The 23,175-nt window shown below is 46.5% G+C and overlaps 1 protein-coding gene across 3 annotated transcripts in view; it reads right to left on the bottom strand.

Annotated features, from left to right (window-relative positions):
- Positions 1-17,911: 17,911 nt before the first annotated feature.
- MYORG (myogenesis regulating glycosidase (putative)) overlaps positions 17,912-23,175 on the bottom strand; it is a 40,041-nt gene continuing 34,777 nt past the window's right edge. For all 3 annotated transcript variants that reach the window (XM_061613235.1, XM_061613239.1, XM_061613246.1), the window contains exon 2: positions 17,912-23,080. In XM_061613235.1, the coding sequence (XP_061469219.1) occupies positions 20,826-22,862 (2,037 nt within the window). In that variant the 5' untranslated portion in view covers positions 22,863-23,080 and the 3' untranslated portion in view covers positions 17,912-20,825. The remainder of the gene's footprint in view (positions 23,081-23,175) is intronic.

The following is a 23,175-nucleotide window of genomic DNA, read 5'->3' as shown; positions in this document are numbered from 1 at the left end:
GCAAAGGCTGAGGTGGAGCAGAGCAAAGGTAGTGGTAAGACAGCCTTTCCCAACTAGTGGGCCACCAGGTGTTGCTGGACCACAACTCCCATCAGCCTCAGACAGCATTGCCAATGGTCAGGAAAGATGGGAATTGTGGTCCAACAACATCTGGTGGCCCACTAGTTGGGAAAGGCTGTGGTAAGACCTTGAGCAGGATGTAAGGAGCCGGAGGCAAACAAAGGAGATGGGAGGCGGGCAAGACCTGGACAAGAGGAAAGAAGGTTGTCAGTTAGACCCCCTGTGGCCCTCTACGTGTTACCAGATTACAGCGCCCATCCTCATCCCTGATGATTGGCCCTGCTGGTCGGGGATGATGGGAGTTGGCATCAAAACAATATTTTCTCCATCCTTGCCTTATGTGTCCTTTGGCTGCTAAGGCACCAGGAAATCCTGCCTTTCCAACTGGAAAGTCTTCTCAATGAAGTCTGGAAGCTTGCTTCTTTACATAGAGAAAAACTGATGTTTTCCAAAAGCTTAATTCTGTGTCAGGGCCTGTATTTAATGCTTCAAGGGTTGGACAAACAGAGGCGTATCTACTATTAAGAGAGAGAAAAGGCCACACAAAGTCACTGCGTGAGTGGCAACCTGAGAGACATAGGGAAAAGGTAATGATCTTGCAGACAATACAGAAGCCAGGGCCAGCAGGACTTTGTCCCTTCTCTGGGTGAAACAACTGAAGCTGGAGACATGCCAAGTGGGAAGGCAGCTTGTAATGCACCAGTGGCCTGCTAGTGGGGGTTGGGGAAAAATTCAATCAGTTCACATTTAAAGCAGAGTTTATCAAATCCACACTTTCCAGAAACACAGTCATCCTTCGAAATTTGCTGTCGTCCGAATTTTGCAATGCAATTCTCCAACCAAGTAATGCTTTAAAAAATGCATATATTAAGAGGAAGTGTGCATAACAAATGAATATATTAGTGACCATGACATACAAAAATGCATCATATTAGGAGAAACTACTTGCAAAAATGTGTACTTTAGTCAAAATTGTATTCAAAAATGTGATTATTAGGACAAATTATTAGGACGGGGTTACACTCCCCCTAAAGGACCGGGTTCGTAGTCTGGGAGTCTTTTTAGACTCTTCCCTCTCACTTGAGGCTCAAGTAGCCTCGGTGGTTAGGAATGCGTTTTACCAACTTCGGTTGGTAGCCCAGCTACGTCCCTATTTGAGTAAAGAGGACCTTACATCAGTGGTACATGCTCTGGTAACCTCACGTTTGGATTACTGTAATGCGCTTTACGTAGGGCTACCTTTGAAGACAGTTCGGAAGCTACAACTAGTGCAAAATGCGGCGGCCAGATTGCTGACAAGGACCAAGCGGTCCGAGCATATAACACCTGTTCTGGCCAGCTTGCACTGGTTGCCAATATGTTTCCGGGCTAGATTCAAAGTGTTGGTATTAACCTATAAAGCCTTATACGGTGCGGGACCACGATACCTTGCGGAACGCCTCTTCCGATATGAACCGGCCCGTGCACTACGTTCTGCTACGAAGGCCCTCCTCCGGGTTCCAACTCACAGGGAGGCCCGGAGGGTGATGACAAGATCTAGGGCCTTCTCAGTGGTGGCCCCCGAACTATGGAACAGTCTCCCTGAGGAAGTACGCCTGGCGCCGACTCTGCTTTCCTTCCGGCGCCAGGTCAAAACCTTCCTATTCTCTGAAGCATTTTAAGTTACATTGATCTAATTTTAAAAATGTTTATTGTATTGTTGATTGTATTTTAATATTATTTTGTTATTCATTGTATTTTTATACTATTTTATGTACACCGCCCAGAGAGCTATCGCTAGTCGGGCGGTATATAAACTTAATAAATAAATAAATAAAATAAATAAATCAGGATTAAAATACTGACAAATTTTCATGAGGAGTTTAAAAAAAACAAACTCGCAGTGCAGAAATGTGGCGGACTGAATTTAAGATTGGAAAAATGAGAAAACCAAAATGAGCAGATTTGCCCATCCCTTCTTGAGTGACAAAATCTGTCAGCGCTTCTTTGGTTTAAAATCTTTGGTAAGGATGGTCCAGGCATCTGTGAGTCTACTCACCTCCTTCTCCTGACTTTGCAAGGGTTGTCTGGAGAAGCACTGTTGAAAGGCTGAAGGAAGTTGAGGGGAAATAGAACCCGTCTGTGTTTGGGGAAGCCTGCCACAAGCCCCCTTTCTTGTGCATCTGCCTGGGATTAAAGACACAGGAATAGCGTCGGTGGCTTGTGTGTTACATTCAGGGCCGCTTCCTGTGTTACACTTTTAGCATGTGCCCCCATGTGGCAAAATGGATTGCACACACTCAGTTCTACCAGGAGAAGAGGGCCGCCCCTTCCATTAGGCCATAGATGGGGAACCTCAGCCCAGGGGCCAGATGTGGCCCTCCAAGCCTCTCTATCAGGCCCTCGGGAATCTCCCCACACCAGGCCCCCTCTCCCCAGGCCATGTCCCTCACTGGCCTTACTTAACCGTCTTTGAGTGTCTTTTGCCTGGCTGAAACGTGTCCACAAACGCTGATAATGCCTCTTAGGAAGCTGCCTCATACTAAATCCGACCAATTGGTCTGTCCGGCTCAGTGCTGTCTACACTGACTGGCAATGGCTTGCCGGGAGTCTGTACCAACCCTGTCTGGAGATGCCTGGGGCTGAAACTGGGCCCTTCTGCATGCAAGGCAGATCCTCTATCACTGAGGGACATAGGACGCTGCCTTATACTGAGTCAGCCCATCAGCCCATCTAGTTCAGTATTGTCTACACTGACTGGCAGCAGCTCTCCAGAGTTTCAGGCAGCAGTCTCTGGAGATGCTGGGGATTGAACATGGGACCTTCTGCATGCAGGACGGATGCTCTACCACTGAGCTATACAGCCCTTCCCTTGCATGCCTGAAAGGAGGATGGAGAGCGGTGTGTGAATGTGACGAAACGAGCACACGGTCCAAGGGGAAAATGCACATTTTGTTGCTCCACCTGCTTTTGCGTCCGTCTCCACCCATCTCTGGCATGGGGCACGTGGTCCCTGGAAGGTTGCCTGGAAAGGAATGCAGCCGTTGGGTTGGAAAAGGGTCTCCCCCTCTGTGTTAGGCAAAGTGAGGCCACCTTCTCCAGTGGCAGATACTGGGGTCCAGCGGCAACAATCCCCAGGCTGTTCCTTTTAAGCTTCCCAGCCATTCCTTTCCATTGGGCGACAGAACAGAGGCTGCTTCCTGGCCTGGTTGCTGCCTCAGCTGCAGGCTGTTCTGGTCACCCGTGCTGAAGTCAGATTCAACATGGTGAGTGAGTCTGTGTATGCACCAAACACTTACAGCACATGACTTCTCCTCTCTTGCAAAGAATCCTGGGAACCATAGTTTGTTCAGGGTACTGGGGATTGTAGCTCTGCGAGTGGTACAAGCCAGTTCCCAGAATTCTTTGAGGGAAGCAATGTGTACTAATCTGCTTTAAATATATCATATGTATGCGGCCCCAGTCTGTTTATATTGGTGTGTTTGGCTGCTGAATTTACTATGGGTTGTATTCAGCTAAGTCCTACTCAGAGTAGGCCCATTAAAATTAATGAACCTAAGTTGTTGTTATTATTATTATTATTATTATTATTATTATTATTATATACCACCCTTCCTCCCAGAAGGAGCCCAGGGCGGCATGTCTATTCGTCGTCTCAAGTTAGTCATGTCTATTAACTTCAGTGGGTCTACTCTGAGTAGGACTAGCCTTAAATACAACCCTGTGTATTTTATTGACACAATGGAACAAGTGGTAGGGAAAAGCAGGTAACAAATGTTTAAATTAAACAGCCAGCCCATCCATATGCGGAAAGTGTGTGTGCGTGGAATCTTGGTCCTTTGCCTTAGCTGCAAAATATCTTGGATTGGCCTTGCTCTTTGATGGCAATTTCAGACAGGATGAAACCTCCAGCTGTTAGATCGTAACAAAAAGAATTCTCTCTGTTTCTCTGCCTTAGGAATATTGAGAGAGAAAACCAGAGGATGTTATAAACATGAAAAGGATAAGAAGTATATACAAAACGTCTCTTTTAAAATGTGTTTTATACGGCCGAGACAGAGTGTTCTTTCTGTCATCTTCCCATTGGCTCTGAGACGCTTCATTCTTCATGTCGGGAGGGTAGGAAGAGCACAGAAGTATATTTCTAGTTTGAAGAACAGATTGGAAGCGAAATGAGCCTTTGCACACTGCCAGTGATCACGCTTCCCCATCTGGAAGGTTGGCTGCTCAATTTCCAAACAGCTGAGTAAGCAATATGAAGAAGATTGATTTAAGTGTTAATTGAAGGCTCAGTCCCCTTGTTGCAAACCGCAGCACATGTCCCACTGAAATGAAGGGGGAGCTACAGTGTCTGTGTGTGTGTGATATATATGCAATTTTTGAAAGCAGCCTTCCCCAACGTGGTGCCCTCCAGATAGTTTGGACAACAGCTCCCCTCAGCCCCAGCCAGCACACCTTTAAATAACACATTATTTAAAGGGTTCTGAGCCGGTCCAGCCCCATCATTAGGCAGAGTGAGGTAACCATGACAGGCAGTAGGTGCTGAGGGCAGGAATTGGCAGCTGCAAGGTGTTGGGTAGGGGGCAGCACTGTGTGTGCCAAATAGCCTGCCCTGGCCTGCTGCCTTTAGATGGGCCAAGGGCTATCCCAGCTACCAACTGCCAGCCCAGTCAACTTCCATACATGGAATGAGGGAGGCCACCATCTTGTCTTTTGCAGCAAAACATCTTGCGCGAGCCTTGTCTCTGAGCAGTACTGGGCAGCTGGTTCCCATGACCATTTCAGCTTCCCCCAGAGCCCCAAAGCAATGCTATGTCAGGGGCATTGTGGGAAATCAAAATGGCAGTCAGGCCCAGCCTCCTGCTCTGAAGGCCAGCAGGAGTGGTGGGCCTTCCAGTCGCCCAAGAATGGCTGGTGTTGATGCTGTTCCTGTAAGAGTTAGAAATGAGAGCATTATTAAAAACCATTTGAGGCAGCAGGACCGGTCATTATAACAATCCAAAAGCCTTGCAAAATAGAAACATCTTGGCCATTTGCCCAAAGTAGCCTTTTATTTATTTATTTATTTTATTTATTTATTTATTAGACTTTTATACCGCCCGACTAGCAATAGCTCTCTGGGCGGTGAACACAAGAAATACAATAAAATCACACAGTATAATACAACAAAACATATAAAAATAAAACAATCTAAAATCAATTACAACAGATTTTAAAATTAAGTGACTTGAATTAAAATGCCTCGGAAAAGAGGAAGGTTTTAACTTGGCACCGAAAGGATAACAATGTCGGCGCCAAGCGCACCTCCTCGGGGAGACTATTCCACAGTTCGGGGGCCACCACTGAGAAGGCCATAGATCTTGTCACCACCCTCCGGGCTTCCCTATGAGTCGGAACCCGGAGGAGGGCCTTCGTAGTAGACCGTAGCGTACGGGCCGGTTCATATCGGGAGAGGCGTTCCGACAGATATCGTGGTCCCGCGCCGTATAAGGCTTTATAGGTTAAAACCAACCCTTTGAATCTGTCCCGGAAGCATATTGGTAGCCAGTGCAAGCGAGCCAGGACAGGTGTTATGTGTTTAGACCGCTTGGTCCTCATTATTAATCTGGCCGCCGCGTTTTGCACGAGCTGTAGCTTCCGAACTGTCTTCAAAGGTAGCCCTACGTAGAGCGCATTGCAGTAGTCCAAACGCGAGGTTAGCAGAGCATGTACAACTGATGTGAGGTCCTCCTTACTCAAATAGGGATGTAGCTGGGCTACCAACCGAAGTTGGTAGAACGCATACCGTGCCACCGAGGCTACTTGAGCCTCAAGTGAAAGGGAAGAGTGTAAGAAGACTCCTAGACTACGAACCTGCTCCTTTGGGGAAGTGTAACCCCATCCAGGACAGGGTATATATCCACCATCTGATCAGAGAAACCATCCACCAACAGCATCTCAGTCTTGTCAGGATTGAGCCTCAGTTTATTAGCTCTCATCCAGTCCATTGTCGCGGCCAGGCAACGTTTCAGCACATCGACAGCCTCACCTGAAGAGGATGAAAAGGAGAAGTAGAGCTGCGTGTCATCAGCATACTGATGACAACGCACTCCAAAACTCCTGATGAGTGCACCCAACGGCTTCATGTAGATGTTAAAAAGCATGGGAGACAAAACCGAACCCTGCGGGACCCCACATTGGGGAGCCCACGGTGTCGAGCAATGTTCCCCAAGCACTACCTTCTGGAGACGGCCCGCCAAGTAGGAGCGGAACCACTGCCACGCAGTACCTCCAACTCCCAACTCCGCGAGCCTCTCCAGAAGGATACCATGGTCGATGGTATCAAAAGCCGCTGAGAGATCAAGGAGAATCAACAGAGTTACACTCCCTCTGTCTCTCTCCCGACATAGGTCATCAAACAGGGCGACCAAGGCCGTCTCAGTGCCAAAACCAGGCCTAAAACCCGATTGAAATGGATCTAGATAATCGGTTTCATCCAATAGCACCTGGAGCTGGCCAGCAACCATTCGTTCCAAGATCTTGCCCAGGAATGGAACATTCGCCACTGGTCTGTAGCTGCTGAAATTTTCTGGGTCCAAGGAAGGTTTTTTCAGAAGTGGTCTCACCACCGCCTCTTTCAGACAGCCAGGGACCACTCCCTCTCGTAAAGAGGCATTTATCACTTCCTTGGCCCAGCCAACTGTTCCATTCCTGCTAGTTTTTATTAGCCAAGAGGGGCAAGGATCAAGTACCGAAGTGGTTGCACGTACCTGTCCAAGCACCTTGTCCACGTCCTCGAGCTGAACCAACTGGAACTCATCCAATAAAACATGACAAGACTGTGCTCCGGACACCTCATTAGGATCAACTGCTATAAAGTGGGAGTCTAAGTCCCGGCGGATGCATGAGATCTTATGCTGGAAGTGCTCAGCAAACTCATTACAGCGGGCCACCGATGATTCTACCGTGTCCTGAAGGCCTGGATGGAGTAGCCCTCGGACAAATCTAAAAAGCTCTGCTGGGCAGCAAAGAGATGACTTAATAGTGGCAGCAAAATGATGTTTTTTCGCCACCCTCACCGCTCCTACATACAGCTTGGTAGAGGCACAAACCAGCGCATAATTGCATCCGTCGGGAGTTCGTCTCCATCTCCGCTCAAGCCGCCTCCTATCTTGTTTCATCGCTCTCAGCTCTGGAGTATACCAAGAAGCTGTATGAGCTCTACACAGGAGAGGGCACGCAGGAGTGATCATGTCAGCAGCCCGGGTCATCTCCGCATTCCACAGATCAGCCAGGGCTTCAACAGGAGCGCCAGTCCTATCAGCTGGAAAATCCCCCAGAGCCCTTTGAAAACCTTCAGGATTCATTAGTCTCCGGGGGCGGACCAATTTAATAGGTCCCCCACCCTTGCAGAGGGGAAAGGCCACTGAAAGTCTAAACTTCAACAAGCAGTGATCTGTCCATGACAAAGGGAGAGATGTAAGACTCCCCACATCCAGATCACTATCCCCATGTCCAGTAGCAAAGATAAGGTCCAGAGTATGCCCCGACATGTGTTGGACCACTAACATATTGAGACAGCCCCATGGTTGTCATGGCAGCCATGAAGTCCTGAGCTGCCCCGGAAAAAGTAGCCTCGGCATGGGTGTTGACATCCCCCCAACCTGATACCCTCCAGCTGTTGTGGGCTACAACTCCCATTAGCCCCAGTCAGCACAACTGTCGGGAGCTTATTCCATCTGGACCCCACAACGACTTTATTCTTTCATTTGTCAATATGCCGTAGAACTTGATTGCTTCTTCACCTCTAGGTGGCTTCATTCGTTCAACACCCTCCCAGAAAAAAGTGCTTCAGGCACGGGGATTTATCCAGGATCTTCTGCTATGAACATTCATTCTGCTTTTCTGTAACCTCCCCTCCACTTACAATAAACCGTTCACTCATCAATAGCTGCCTTCACTAGTTTCCTGTTTTTGATATAAATACAGTTTAGCGTTAATGTTTCCAGCAAGTCTTCCCGCTCTGCATCCATTGTATTATTATTGACTGTTATTGTTTTGTTTTTTCAGAATTTGTGCGTTCATCATTTCCACATTTGGGCTTCAATTTTTTAAAGGATGCCTCCACTCTTTCCAAAATTTTCTAAGTTCTGTTTGTTAACCCTGACAACATAGAATCAGAGAATTGTAGAGTTGGAAGGGGCCTATAAGGCCACCGAGTCCATCCCCCTGCAAAATGGGGGTTAGTGGGTTAGTGCTAATGCTTGCACAAATGCAACTATTTACTGGAATACATTTCATTTCAGCTTCCATTATGTGGTTGTAAACAGCCACTAAGCCTCCTGTATAGATTTGAACCTCTTGATTCTTCTTTCAAAGAAGTTCCTTCAAAAGTGATCCTCTCACTATCAAGAAGTTTTATTTTTTTTGCTGTCCTGGATAGACAGTTTAATAAAAAACATTTTTTTAAAAAAATAAATAAAAGCAACAGTGTTTGGTCCACAAGGGAGAAAATAACAATTGGACAATATCTTTCTCAGGAGTCAGGACCCACAAAAATGTCACAAAACAGTGGAAAGCAAGGTGCAACAAAAAGCAGGAAGAATGAAATAAAACAAAAGAGTAGACGAATTAAGCTGCCTGCTGTAGCCATAAGATCAGTTTTAGACTTAATTCAGAGATGGAAATTGAAGGCTGAATAATGCTACCAATATTAGGTTACATCAGTAGGATTATAGGATAATGGCTTATCCATGGGGGTGACAGCAGTGGCATGTCATTGGAGCAGTGGAATCTGTTCCACATTTTAGTCTGAACTTTCAAGGAACTATCCAAAGTGCTGAAGCTCCTTGCACAGTTCCTTGAAGGTTGGGGCTCAAACAGATTCCACTGCCCCATTGACATGAAGCCACCAGCCAGCACTGAGTAACAGGAGGGTATTCCCATGGGTAACCAACTATACTTAAGGACCAGATTAGTGGTCACATTCATTGCACAATTCCTTTCAATATCTGTCTGTCTGTCCACCTACACATGACCATGTTTTTTTGTGTGGGCACAGATGTGTATGATTAGACTGTTTGTCGCCGCATGAGAAAATAGAATAAGTGAAACAGCAACTGTGTACTTGTCCAACCTTTTATTTGGACTATAAAAATAACAGTATTTTTAAATATCAAAATTAGGTAGCCATGCCTGTTCATTTAAACAGAACAATTAATTAATTAATTCTCTCGTCTCTTTTTCTAGACTGCCCTTCATCCAAAGGGATCTGAGGGCAATGCACAAAATACCATGAAAACAGTACATAAATACACAAGGTCAGCAAAATTAATAGCTTTATGAGTTCCAGCCACCACTCCCAATACCATGTGCAAGCTTCTGAGTTATGCAAAACTCATCCTCGGGCTGGATGTTGACTTTTTTTTTTTTTTTAAGGGAAAACAAATGCTTCTGCGTGAGAGTATGGCGTTGACGGTTAAGCTATAATCTCCAAGTTATTTCAGTCTTAAATGGTAATCTGCAACCATGCAGCCTGATACTTTGCATTTTTACTTGGCAGTAGTCCCACTGAGAGAGCCAGTGTGGCATAGTGGTTAGAGTGTTGGACTACAACCTGGGAGACCAGGGTTTGAATCCCCACACAGCCACGAAGCTCCCTGGGTGACCTTGGGCCAGCCACTGCCTCTCAGCCTCAGAGGAAGGCAATGGTAACCCCCTCTGAATACTGCTTACCATGAAAACCCTATTCACAGGGTCACCATAAGTTGGGATCGACTTGAAGGCAGTCCATTTCCATTTAGTCCCACTGAGTTCAGTGGGGCTCACACCCAAGTAAGTGTGCACAAGATTGGAGTATTCTTTGGAAGCAAGCCCCAGTGAATTCTAGAGGATTAATTCCACGGAAGCATGCATAGATATTGCATCAATAAGATGATAATGGAGGAAGTTCTTACTCCTTAACCTGGTTAAGAGTAAAAAGCAATTACACTTGACTCAGTTAACATGGCCAATGTGCTCAGGCTACTTACTCCAATAAAAAGGCATTGTTTCGCTTGCTCTCTGCTTAAGTTTGTAACCCCAGGCAACAGACCTCTTGTTCCAGTACTTTTGGCCTTGTTTATTACATCCTGTTTGCATATCACTTTTGTATGTACACAGTACTTTACAGCTAATCCCTTATTAATTAGAGAAGCCCAAGTAAGGAACAGACTGAATGCAAAACATGTTGCTTGTTCCCATGAATCTACAAAATACTATTTTCTGCAACAACCTGGTTGCAAAGAAACATTTTATTGCTGCCCGGGAACAAGCGACACATTTCACATTCTAGATTAACGTTCCCCCCTCCCTTGGCCTTCTATGATTAATGAGATTGGGATGACAAAGGGCTTTGTACACACAGAAGTCCCATGGGAATGGTACATAATAAATCATGTGTAAAAGTGGATGGTTCCAAAAAGGCACCCCCGTTACTTTTGTCATCCTAATTCTTTTACACCAAAATGTGAATGGAAAACATAAGGTGCATAGAAAGCTGTTCATCCATCTAGCTCAGTATTACCTGCACTGACTGGCAGCCGCTCTTCAGGGTTCACTGTTTCCTAGCCCAGCCTGGAGATGCTGGGGATTTAGGGGAAAGGGCTGTAGCTCAGAGGCACAGCATCTGTTTTCCATGCAGAAAGACCCAAGACAAATGCTCAGCATCTCCAGGTAGGGTTGGGAGAGCTTCCTGCCTGAAACCTTAGGGGGCTGCTGCCAGTCAGTGTAGGCAGTACTGAGCCAGATGGGCCAATGTTATAAAGCAGCTTCCTGTGTTCTTTCCTACTGAGCCTGGGGCCTTCTGAACTGCACAGCATGTGTTCTGCCACCATGCTCTGGGCTTTCCCTGTATCCAAGAAAATTATACACATGAACTGGGTGGTGGGGGTGGAGAGATGAGAGAAATGTGGCTTGCATACCATACAAGTCCCCATATAAAGGCAACACACATGTGGCATTATAGTAAAGCTTGTTGAGCAAAGAATAGGATCAAACTGGCAAAACAAAACCAACTGGGAACATAAGGAGAGCCCTAAAGCTGGATCAGCCCAACTAGTTCTGCATATCCTCTTCTCACAGTGGCCAATCAGACACTCCCATGGGAAACCCCCAAGCAGGACCTGAGCGCAACAGCATCCCTCCCCACTTGCAAATTCTAGCAACTGGTGTTCTAGGGCATACCAACTATGCCTAGTGGTGCTTTTGCCAAACCAGGGGCCACGATGGAGATTAAAAAAAAACACCACCCAGAAGTCTAGTTAGGCAATCCCTTTCCTTTCAGTATCGTGTCAAGGTAAGCAAATAGGCATTTTGCTAGATGCAGGATAGTCTTGTCAATTCAACCCTTAAAGGAAAAAAAAAGTAAAAGAGAATATTAACACTGCAGGGTACGGAGTAATATCACACAGAGCTATTTAAAACACTGAGTTCTTCTGCAGTATCACTCCCAATTTGGGATTAGGAAGCCCATCTTAAAACATCATGAATGGAGAATTCCTTCAGAATATGCACCTGTCTCCAATACAGGGTCCACCTTTACAGCTCTGTGCCTTCAGTGATGTAATGTTAGGTCCTCTTCATACATTATGCTTTTAAAATTGCTCTTAAATGACCTGGAGTTATGGTGAGCTGCTCAGTGGCCATGTTTGCTGGTGACACCTAATAGCTCAGGGTGGTTAAAAAAAAAAGGGATTGCAAAGAGCTCCAAAAAGCTCTCTCCAAACAGGGTGAATAGGCAGTAAAATGGCAAATGCAATTCAGTGCAAGCAAGTTTAAAGTGATTGACACTGGGTCACAACCACTTCATTTCACATACAGGTTAATGGGGTCTGAACTGGCCATGACTGACCAGGAATAGGACCTTGGGGTCATAGTGGATAGCCTGATGAAATTGTCGACCCAGTGTGTAGCAGCTGTGAAAAACTCCATGCTACGGATCATTAGGAAAGGGCTTGAAAATCAAACTGGTCTCTACACCTCAAAATAAACATTGTAGAGCTGGAAAGGTGCAGAAACAGGGCCCGAACAACTCCCCTATAAGCACAATGTATATTTTTTTGAATGGACCCCAAAAACAGAACCCAGCAAGAACGTTAGCTTTGGCCCAGTAGACAAATGAGGCCATGAGACAGAGAGTTTCAAAAGTCACACAATAAGCTGATGGTGGTGTTTTCACAGATGAGGTCAAGAACACCTTTTAGTATTATGAACATATAAAGCTGCCTTCTAGCACAGGAGGGGAGAGTGCCCTTTGCATCAGTTCCTGCTTGCAGGTTTCCCATGGGCAACTGGATGGCCACTGTGAGAACAAGATAAGCCATTGGCCTGAACCAGCAGGCTACTTATTAGAACTGGAACTTTCATCCACTCACTGGCAGTGACTCTATCAGGTCACAGGCAGAGGTCCATCCTAGCCCTGCTATGTGAAATCTCCAGATTTTACTGGAGACTGAACTCATCACCTTCTGCACACAAAGTATGTTGTGTCTTTCCACTGATCTATGGGGAAGAGTGTTGCCTTTACCTGCCCCCGCCATGTCCTAAATGGCTTCCCTATAGGGCTAGCCCAAGACCTTTTGCTTGGGTGAAGGACAAGATGGCTGCCCTCAACCTTCCTTGCACAGCACCTGGCTGGCCTGGTAGCTGGATTGTACTGGCAACAGGACAATCTCCTCCACTACTGCACCAGAGGGCAGCAGGCTAGTTATGGGGGTTCTGGACAGGCCACTTGGTAGACACAGCTCTGCCCTCCAACAGAAGGGAACAGCCAAGGGGCACCATCACTGCCCACCCCCACATCTCCTGCTGTGGGCTTTCATCTCACTCTACCTGATGATGGGGCCAACTCCACTGCCCTGGCTGCTTTAGAGGGATTCAGAAGAGGCATGATTCTGAGATTCTAGTTTGACCCTGAACAGCTGTACCAGGATTGAACCAGTGAGCCAAAGCATTCTGGGCTAATGCACCACTTGTGAACATTGTTAATGAAGAACAGAAAGCCGAAAGGGGAGCCAACATCAGAAGTACACTCTTATGCACTTGCACCTTACACTCGAGTAACAGGCACAAGATAGTCCAACAATTATTGAAGGGTGGCTTCTTAAAAACGGCCAGATTCTCTAACCTCTCATCAGCCAAGCACAGGCCTCTTCCTGCTGCTTTGTCCTACATTGACAGTTTTTGTTTTTTAAACATTGAACCTGATTAATAAAGTCTGCCTGCCAGTTATCCACAGCAGATCTGCTTATTAAAGCAGTTTAGATCTCTCTAGTAGGAAGGTGATCCTATTCACCATTCTCCTTGGGGAAAAAAATGAAATGAATTGAAAGCTGTCCAGACACCTGGATCCGCCAGGGAGGCAATTTTCCATGACGGAGAGTCCTTGCACAGTTAACACTGATGGGACTGGGGTGAAAATGGAGCACTGAACCCCTTCCTTGGCTTCTTTCCCTTCATAAGCTTGCACAAGCTTTGTTTCCAAAGTGGGAAGGGGGGGGAGTCCCTAGCATGGGACTGTGCAGCCAGTGGCTAAATGGGGATGGGCCATAGCTCAGTGGTACAGCATCTCCTTTAGTCAGTCTCTCCAAGGAGGGCTGGGAGAGACCCCTCTCTGATATCCTAGAGAGTCATTGCTGCCAACCAGCGTAAACAATATTGAGCTAGATGGGCAAATGCTCTTACTCTGCTTAAGGCAGCTTCCTATAACACACAGAACTGCCTTAGACCAAGTCAGACCATTTGTCCACCTATGCCAGCATTGTTCACTCTGGCTGGCAGCAGCTTCAAGGCACATGGAGAGGGGCGTCCCAGCATCTGCAGCCTGAGATCCTTCTTAGATGGATCTAAGATGAAACAAAGATGTACGTCGCCTAGAGTGGCCATTGGCCAGATAGGCGACACAGAAATTAAATCATTATTATTATTATTATGCCAGGGGCTGAACCTGGGATCTTTGGGAACAGGTGCTGTGCCTCTCACCTACAATTCCTCCTGATTAACAGTGGCTCTCCAGCATCTCAAGTAGGGGCGGGCCTTTCCCAGGTCTGCCACCAAAGATCCTTTAAAGCAGCCTTCCCCAACCTGGTGCTCTCCAGATGGTTTGAACTACAACTCCCATCAGCTCCAGCAGCACTTCCTCCTGTACCTTGATTTGAATGTATTCAGCATTTGGTAAAAGCAGTGCTGTTTTTCAGGACGTGGTGAGATCTAGCACAGTCCTGTCTCACATAAGAAAAGCCCCCTCCACCCCCCCCGAGAGGAGAGCTCTCTCTAAAAAAAGGGAGTCTCTCAAGTGGAGCGCCTTGGCAGAGAACGGCAGACACTAGAGAAATGGTGTGGGCCCCCCAACACATCCATCTCCCAACTTTCTAGAAGGGGATGGGAAATGTTTTTCAGACCAAGGGCCACTGTGTCGTCTGGGTAACCTTCTGGTGGCCGCAGGCTAGTGGTGGGCGAGGCCAGAGGCAAAAGCGGGCGGAGCAACAGTAAATGTTGCCTTCTACAGTAATTAGTTTCTACACATGCTCCCACGCCCCTCCCTATCCTTCTTGCAGTCAAGCAAGGGGCACAGAGTTCCAGGGTATGTTCCGACCAGTGGTGATGGGTGTGGCCTAGGAGGAGGGGTGTGGTTGAAGAGAGGCCCAGAGGGCTGCCTTTGCACCCTGGGCTCAAGGTTCCCCACCTGTTCCAGAACAAGAACCTCCGTGGTGAATCCAGAACCCTCTGGCTTCTCTTCCCTTCCTTATAGACCTCAGCAGCATGGAGAATGTGTGGCTTGCTGTGGTTTGTGTGAAAACGCTATACCTAAAGCCTAGATAAGTTATGAAGCAGCAGAGATACTCATATATACATACACACACCACAAACACACACACCATCTAGTCACCAGTCAAAACTGGACTGCCCACATTTTGCAGCAGAAAATTGTATGTCAGCACATCTATATCTATCTATCTTGCTCTCTCTGTGTACATATATATATATATACATACCACCACGGATGGGAAGACCTGTTAATTTCGGTCCCCTCCATTTCTCATTTTTCCAGTCCTAAATTCAGTTCACCACATTTCTGCAGCAACTGAATTTTTTATTTAAAAATCCTCGTGAACATTCTCCAGGATCTTAGTGCAAATTTCTCCTACATTTTTTGTAGGGAGTTTTGACTCATGTACACATTTTTGCAAGCCATTCTCATATAATGCATTTTTGCATGTTATTTTCACTCGTAACAGTAGGGCCCCACTTCCCAGCGCTCCGCTTCCCGGCGTTCCACTAACGCGGCAGCTTTCTTCCCCTCTTTTAAAGCTGATTTTGTGGCACTTTTGCATCATTTTTGTGCAACGCGCCCCATTAAAATCAATGGGGTTCCGCTTTACGGCGATTTCCGCTTTATGGCGGGGGTCCGGAACGGAACCCGCCGTATAAGCGGGGCCCTACTGTATATTCATTTTTATGCATGCTTTCCCCCAACATATGCATTTTTATAAACACTATTTGGTTGGTGACCTGCATCGCAAAATTCAGATAAGTGTGAATTTTGAAGGGTGGCTGTGTTTTGGCTCTCATATTGCTTTGGAAAGTGCAAATTTGATAAATTCAGCTTGAAATGGGAACTGAATAGAAATTCTCGCCCATCCCTTATGCATATACACACACACTCTGTCTGAAGTCAGGATCCTTTTGCACCTTGAATGAGATCACCAAGGTGAAGAGAAATGAAACCTTGTGAGAGTGGTCCAGACAGTTCACTAGCAGCTCTGCTGTTCTATTAACAAAGCATACACATTTCTGTCCTTGGATGAATTCGTTTTTTAACCAGTTCTGCAGTCTTTCTGAAGTGCTTCTCCTTGAACGAGGAAAAGGCAGCCGTGGAACTTGCCAATCACTTAGGAACCTGCATGTAACTGACATAAGCACCTCCATCTGCCGCCCCCAAATGCAACTCCTAGAACAATTTAAATGTTTGAAAAACAAAATAATAGGCAGTCTGCCTACCTTGAGATAGGGGTGGAAGGAACAGATGGGGCTGAAATGGGGATCTAAATTGACAGATCCTTGCATCCCTGCTTGGGGCTATGGAGGAGCAGGTTTGATTCTCAGTGGTTGGGCTCACAAGTCACCATGAGCAAAGAGCAAGTTTAACCCATGTTGAATGGTATCTCTATGTACATTCATCCATTTACTTTATATAGAGAGGAATAGTTGCCTTTCTTTCCTGTGGAGAATAGTAATAAGCAGCTCTTAGTAACGTAACCTTGTAAAGAAAAACCTGTCCACTGCTGAGTATGGGTAGCTTGGTGTTCAGTGACCAGGGATCCAGTGTGTCTTTCTCTCTGTGTGTGTGCATGCAATGTTTCTAGCCAAGAGGTCTTTGCAGTGTATGAGCCCCATCTCATAATAAGCAGCTCGACGTCGAAGGCCCTTCTCCGGGTTCCAACTCACAAGGAGGCCCGGAGAGCAATAACGAGATCTAAGGCCTTCTCAGTGGTGGCCCCCGAATTATGGAATGCCCTTCCTGACGAGATACGCTTGGCGCCTTCTTTGATATCTTTTCGGCGCCAGGTAAAGACCTACCTCTTTGCCCAGGCATTTTAGTCTTAGTTTTTAATTTTAATGTTATAGTTAATTAATTGTAATTTTTATTAATTTTGTCTTAAATCTGTTTTTAATGTGTTTTATACTTATATGTTGTACTCACATTCGCTGGTTTTAAATGTGTTTTTATCCTGTTGTACACCGCCCTGAGAGCCTGTTGCTATAGGGCGGTCTAAAAGTGCAATAAATAAATAAATAATAAATAAATATGTAATGAGTGTCTTAAAATGATGGCTCCTACAATCGTACATCTGGCTTCATGTGGTTAACTGGTTGCCTGCATAAGATCAACTATTCTGTGTCACACCGACAGTCCATCCAGCTGAGAATCCAGATGTGTGAAGACATTTATCAAAGTGAAGTGCATCAGAGAATTCAGGTCTGAGAACATAGGAAGCCACCTTGTCCTGAGTCCATCTAGCTCAGTATTGTTTACTCTGACTAGCAGCAGCTCTTAAGGGTTTCAGAGAGGGGACATTCCCACCCCTACCTGGAGATGCTACTGGGGACCTTCTACATGCAAATCAGATGCCCCATCACTGAGCTATACAGCTCTTCCCTTAAGATATATGAGCACAGGAAGCCTCCTTATACTGAGTCAGCCCATTGGTACATCTACCTCAGTATTGTATACACTGGCTGGCAGCAGCTCTCCTGAGTTTCAGACAGGGATTTTCTCCCAGCCCTACCTGGGAATTGAACCTCTTTTGAAACACCTCTCCCAGAATGAACCTACCCAGATCCTGAGACCTTTTTCTGAGGCTCTTCTCCCACGAAGGAGGCTCGGAGGGTGGTGACAAGGGAGAGGGCCTTTTCAGCCATGCCTCCACATATGTGGAAGGCACTCCCCAGTGAGGTCCACCTGGCTTCTTCACTGACATCTTTTTGGCGCCAGGTAAAGACTTGCAGGTTCCCCAGACATTCGATCATCTGATAGATGGAGATAATGTTGTTTGTGTCAGTGCGCTTCCAAAGCTTTCTGTGGAAGTGTAGGGACGGTTGTTGTTTCATTGGTTTTTTTATGGACTGGGATGGTATTTTCACTTTTGTTTTCAACAGGGTTGTGAATGGCTTGGGGACCTTTGGGCGGCAAGAAATTAACACATCTAATAACAAATAGCAACCACCACCACCTGGGACCTTCGCACGCAAAACAGGTGCTCTGGTAGGGTCCCCTAAACATGTGGGGCACCATGTTTGTTTTTCATGTGTTTTGTGCCATGTTAACATGTGTTATGTTAAAATCTTTATTTTTAAGGAACTGGGAGATTTAAAAAAAAATTACAGGAGTGCTCAGGTTATCTCAACCTCCCCTTTCCTGCTTTAACCCCACCCCACCCCAACCTAGTGCTCTGTCACATCAGGTGCTTTTCTACCAGCCCAGTTCCGACATGGAAACTGAGTCAGGATGGGCACAAAACTGATTGAAGCAAAAGACGGCAGAGGGGTGGGTGGGGAGGGGAGAGGGTTCGGCTTCCCTCATTCATGAACCCATTTTCTTGTAAAGACCAAACTTCGCTCCCTGCCTTACAGGGGAAGTGGGCAGACGCAGGAATAAACAAGCACAATGCCTGAAGACTTCTGCCTTGGCTTTTAGGTGATGTCTCTTCTACTGTTAGTCACATCCACACCTCACATTTAAAGCACATTCAATGCACATTTAAAGCACATGGCTTCCCCATCACCACAGTCCTGGGAACTGCAGTTTACCCTACCCAGAGCTACAATTCCCAGCACCCTTAACGAGCCACAGTTCTCACGATTCTTTGCAGAAAGTAAGGTGCTTTACATGTATGGTGCGGATGTGCAAGGAAGCTCCGATGGACCAGACCAAAGGGCCAGGTAAGTCCAGAATCCTGTTTCCCCCAGTGGTCAAGCAGATGCCTCTGGGAAATCTGCAAGAAGGACAGAAAGGCAACAGCCCCTCCCAATGTTCGTTCCCCCAGCACCTGGAATTCAGAGGTATACTGTCTTTGACCATGGAGGTTCCACTTAGCCATCATGACTAATAGCCATTGCGAGATCTGCCCTCCATGAATGTCTGAATGTCTAAAAGGGATTTAAGCTTTTGAAACACCTTGTGGCAATGATTACCATATACTAATCTTTCTTATGTGAAGGGCTTCTTCTGCTGTTTGCTCTGTCCTGGATATCCTACCAATCAGTTTCTTCACATTCTGTTTTTGGCCCTGGTTGCCATCTCCCATGCTTCTCTCCAACACAGAATGTCCTTCTTCTCAGGATTGAGAGTCTTTAAAGCTAAATACGTACAAGGAGAGGGCATAGAAACTGGAGGGAAAGTCCTTATGATGTTCGGAGTCTACCACTCTGGAAAGACGGGGAGATCCTAGGACTAGCCCATTTTTCTAAGCATGGCCCAGTTCTGGGGAGCCGAATAGGAGTTTTTGCACAGTAGATTCTACCTCCTCACTCCCCAAAAAACTGACTGCAGTGGACTTTGAGAGAATGATTTCCCTTATCAAATTCTAATGAAAACAGCAATAACCACCCACAGCAACACCACACCAGGCTGCATTTGCTTCAAGTTGTCTTCTGGAAAAAGAAAACACATACCTCCCCATCTAGCACAGCCTTGCTTAGCACAGGAATAACTGTTTTATTCCTTGCCCTTTATTAGGAAAATCGGCAGTAAAGGTTTGATCCTCTGCACCTCCCACCCTCCAGTAGCCTCATATGGGCTGCCAACAAGAGCTTGCAGTCTCTCCGGAGCAGGGGTGTAGTCGTCCAGGGTCTCAGGGGGTCTTAGACCCTTTACTTTTTGGGGAGCAGGGTCCCTATGTCTTCAGCATCCTATGAGACAATTAGCATGAAATGGGAGTGTGCTAGCCACTTTCCTGCTGATTGGAGCCAATCAGAGTGAAAGGACGTGAGTCAGCCGCTGAGAAGAGTCTTCTCAGAAGCTAACACGCTCCTCTTTAACGCTTATTGGCTCCTAGGGATGTCTGTTGTTGTGGAAGAAGGCATTAACGAGGATCTCATTCTCAATCCAGCAGCAAAAAAGGGGATGTGGCTGTGACTAACATGAAGAGACCGTGCACTTCTGAATTTGCCACTACACTACTGGTCTGGAGGAGTCTGATGCTCTTCCTGGAAACTGTTGATGAGTTGAAAGTAATTCTTCAAATGACAACAAAACTGCAAAGGCACCTTTGAAAATATCCCAGGAGCAGCAGCAGCAGGAGATGCAGATAAGAAAGGAATGGCTTGAACAGTTTTAAAACACCCTTTTAAACACATCTGTTGCTGTGGGTGCAAACATGTTATCCATATATTGGAGGTGGGGTTTTTTTGGGGGGGGGCTAACCAGCAGGTGCCTGAGCAAGACAGCAGGCTAGCAGCAAGAGGAAAGGCTGAGATGTCTTCAGTTCAAAAGCCCCAGAGCTGAGTAAACTGCCCAGCTTGGGAACTAAAAGTGTGCTGCAGCCTCATCTAACATCAGACAAGGAGAAAAAGATATATGTATATCTATGCCTACCATACACTGGAGCTATCCTCTGCAGGAAAAAAAAGAATTTTTTTCAAATAATAGCTTACTGCACTGTAAAACGTAAGGCTAGTTGTCCTATAGTGACCCTGAACACGTCCGCACCTGGAGAAACACCCATCCCCTGGGAGGACAAGCGTTGTTGCTCCTGCTGTGAAGGGTCCCTTGGCTCGTATCTGGAAAAACAAAAAGGCAGGGAGCAGCTCCCCACAGCTTACAGAAAGATCCAGCCTGGACCGTTTAGCTAACAGCCTGTGACTTCGATCCAGTCTGAGGCACTAGAGATGGATTTGTAATGACCGCATCGGGCATTACAAGTGCCCCAGAGTCACACCTTGAACAATGGAAGAAACACTTCTGAGTCTGTGCATATCAAGCAACTGAGAGAGGACCTGGGTAGTTCTGGGCTTCCCAAGGGGAGGCTGCAAAGACCATTTCCTCAAACGTGCAAATCCTGTGACATTGTTAGCCTTCTCCCAGCATTTCTAGATCACACAAATGAAGCTGGACCTTTATAGCATATTTAAGGGGCTATTGTAGAGTCATTTCCAGTTTCCCCCTTCCGCCTCCTTAACGGATTAGAATTATTTGTTGTTACAATCCTAGAATAAGGCATGGTTGACTTTCACATAGCTTAAAAGCTGGTGGCAGCAGTGGAAACCAGTTAGGAGACCCACAAAAAATAAGCTACTTCATCCAAATCAACAGGATAATCCGTCACCAAGGTGGGTGTCTTTTCAAACAACTCTCCTTTGTAACTGCGCCATTTGCCCGCTGGGATGTAAATATCTCGCTCTTGCTTGCCCATCTCCAAGACAGGAGCCACCATCAGGGTGTCCCCAATGAGAAACTGAGAATCTATCTTGTGCGCAGACTCGTCACTGGGAGAAATCCACCAGATGGGGCGTATGATGGGGTCCCCAGTGTCGGTAATCTCCCCGGCCAGCTCCAACAAGAGGGGGGCAACCAAAGACTCATGGAGCCTTGTGAACTTCAGGGCAATTTCTATGACCTCTTTGTCATAAAGCCAGGGTGGGATGGAGAACTGCATGGAAGGCATGAAGGCTGACAGCTCCAGCCATCGGATGTAGAGTTCTCGGTCTGGGATTTCTACTGCCCCATCTGTTTTGTTGGGGAAGAAGTTTCCGCCAATCATGTCAGCCGATATAAAAGGGTATCCCAGCATACTAATAGTCAGTACAGTGGGTATCAAGGACTTCAGCCCAAGTTCGTACCCCCACACGGAATCCCGGTCAATGATCCGGAAGAAGCAAGAGATATTCTGAGACTGGTAGCCAACTCTGACCTCAGCGAGCTCATAAAATGGGATGGCCATTTCTGTGTAGCGCCGAGACCAAATGCTGGGATCTGACAAGGGGCGGAAGGTGCTAAATTGCTTTGGCAGGTAGCTAATCTCCCCTGCGTCAAACTTGAAGGATGATATGCCATACTTGTTGCGGAGTTGCCTCAAGTGGCTCTGAAACCAATCCCTGGCTGAAGGGTTGGTGAAATCCAATATGGCGCCAATGCCATTCCACCACTCAACCATAGCAGGAAGCCTCCCTGTTGGCTCCTTGATGAAAAGCTGCCTCTCTATTCCCACCCCAAAGTTGGAGGAATTGTAGTTTATGAATGGGTGTGTCCAAAGTGTGATCTGAAACCCATCTTCTCTGAGCTTCTTGAACGTTTCTGTCACATTAGGGAACTTTTCTGGGTCAAAGTCAAAGTCACCGTAGGCTTGCGTGTAAGTGTCGTCTATTTCAATATGGCTGCAGTTGAACTTATACTTTTTAATCTTTCCCGCAAAGCGCAGCAGTTTCTCCTGGTCAATGTCATTTTTGTACAAGGCCCAGGTTGACCAGATCGGATACTTGAAGGCATTTTCTGAGGGTATCTTAGAAGGTTTGTAGAAATAATGCCGCACCATGTATTTGTGGATGGAAGTGACGTCAGAACCTATACAGACACGGTAGCTCAGCTCTGGGAAAGGTTGCTGCCCCAAAGGAGGCTTGTAGGGAGAATCTTTATACCTGGCTTGGAAGACAAGGGACCTTTCAGAGGCGTTGAACCCAAGGTGAAAGGGCACCGAGTCATTAATCTTGATGGCTGCTGCTTTGGAGGACAACCAGTACCTCTCCAGGATGCCCCCAAAGCTGTTCCTGAAAGAATACACATCGCTGGTCACAAATGGCATTGGTTCCTGGTATCCTGGGAGCATAATTGGCCAGTGCTGTACGCTCATCTCGCAACCTCCATACCAGTGGGCATCCCCCCAGAACATTTTGTGCTCAACGACCGTGTCTGCTACAAACTCCTCCCAACGGACACGATAGCACATCACGGTGTCTTTGGGGTTGACAATCTTTATGAAGAAATTGAGTTTCCCTTTGTCAGTCCTGGTGCAGGTTAAATTTGCACCTTCCCTGGAGCACGACTCCAAGTCAAGGATGCCCGATTGGAAGGCCACCCTGAAGACGATCTCTCCATCGTGGTTTTTGATGGTGAAGCCATCCTGCCGTAAGTCCATCTGTTCTGTCTTCAGCCTCTCTGCTTTCCGAAGAGAAGCCACATAGTAGCACCAGGCTACCACTGCGGCAATAAATAGGATGAGGCCCAGCACAATGGCAACAATCATGGGTTTCAACTCTTTGACTGGTTTTGGCTTCACAGGAGTGAAGTTCTCTGGCAGAAATGAGTACATGGTCCTGTCTTATCTTAGAACCTCTTTCCAAAACAGAGAATCTAGCAACTTATCTGCAGAGGTGTGAAATCTATATATACACACATATGTCTATAGCTTTGGGTCCTGCTCCTTATAACTGGGTCTTTCTCAATTGCTCATTAAAACAAAGGCATTTGTCTTCATTAGAACACCCGTCATTTCATTTCCTGTCCAATTCAATCCCAGAGTGCAATTATCTGGAAGGAAAAAAAGAGAAAAGAAAGGAGGTCAGGACAATATTGTTTTAAAACAGGGGTCCTCAACCTTCTTGTGACCAGGGGGACATTTTTAA

The sequence above is a fragment of the Rhineura floridana genome, chromosome 1 (assembly GCF_030035675.1).
Source record: "Rhineura floridana isolate rRhiFlo1 chromosome 1, rRhiFlo1.hap2, whole genome shotgun sequence".
Lineage (NCBI taxonomy): Eukaryota > Metazoa > Chordata > Lepidosauria > Squamata > Rhineuridae > Rhineura > Rhineura floridana.
The sequence above is the reverse complement of the archived record's forward strand: the minus strand, read 5'-3'. Positions and strand labels throughout refer to the sequence as shown.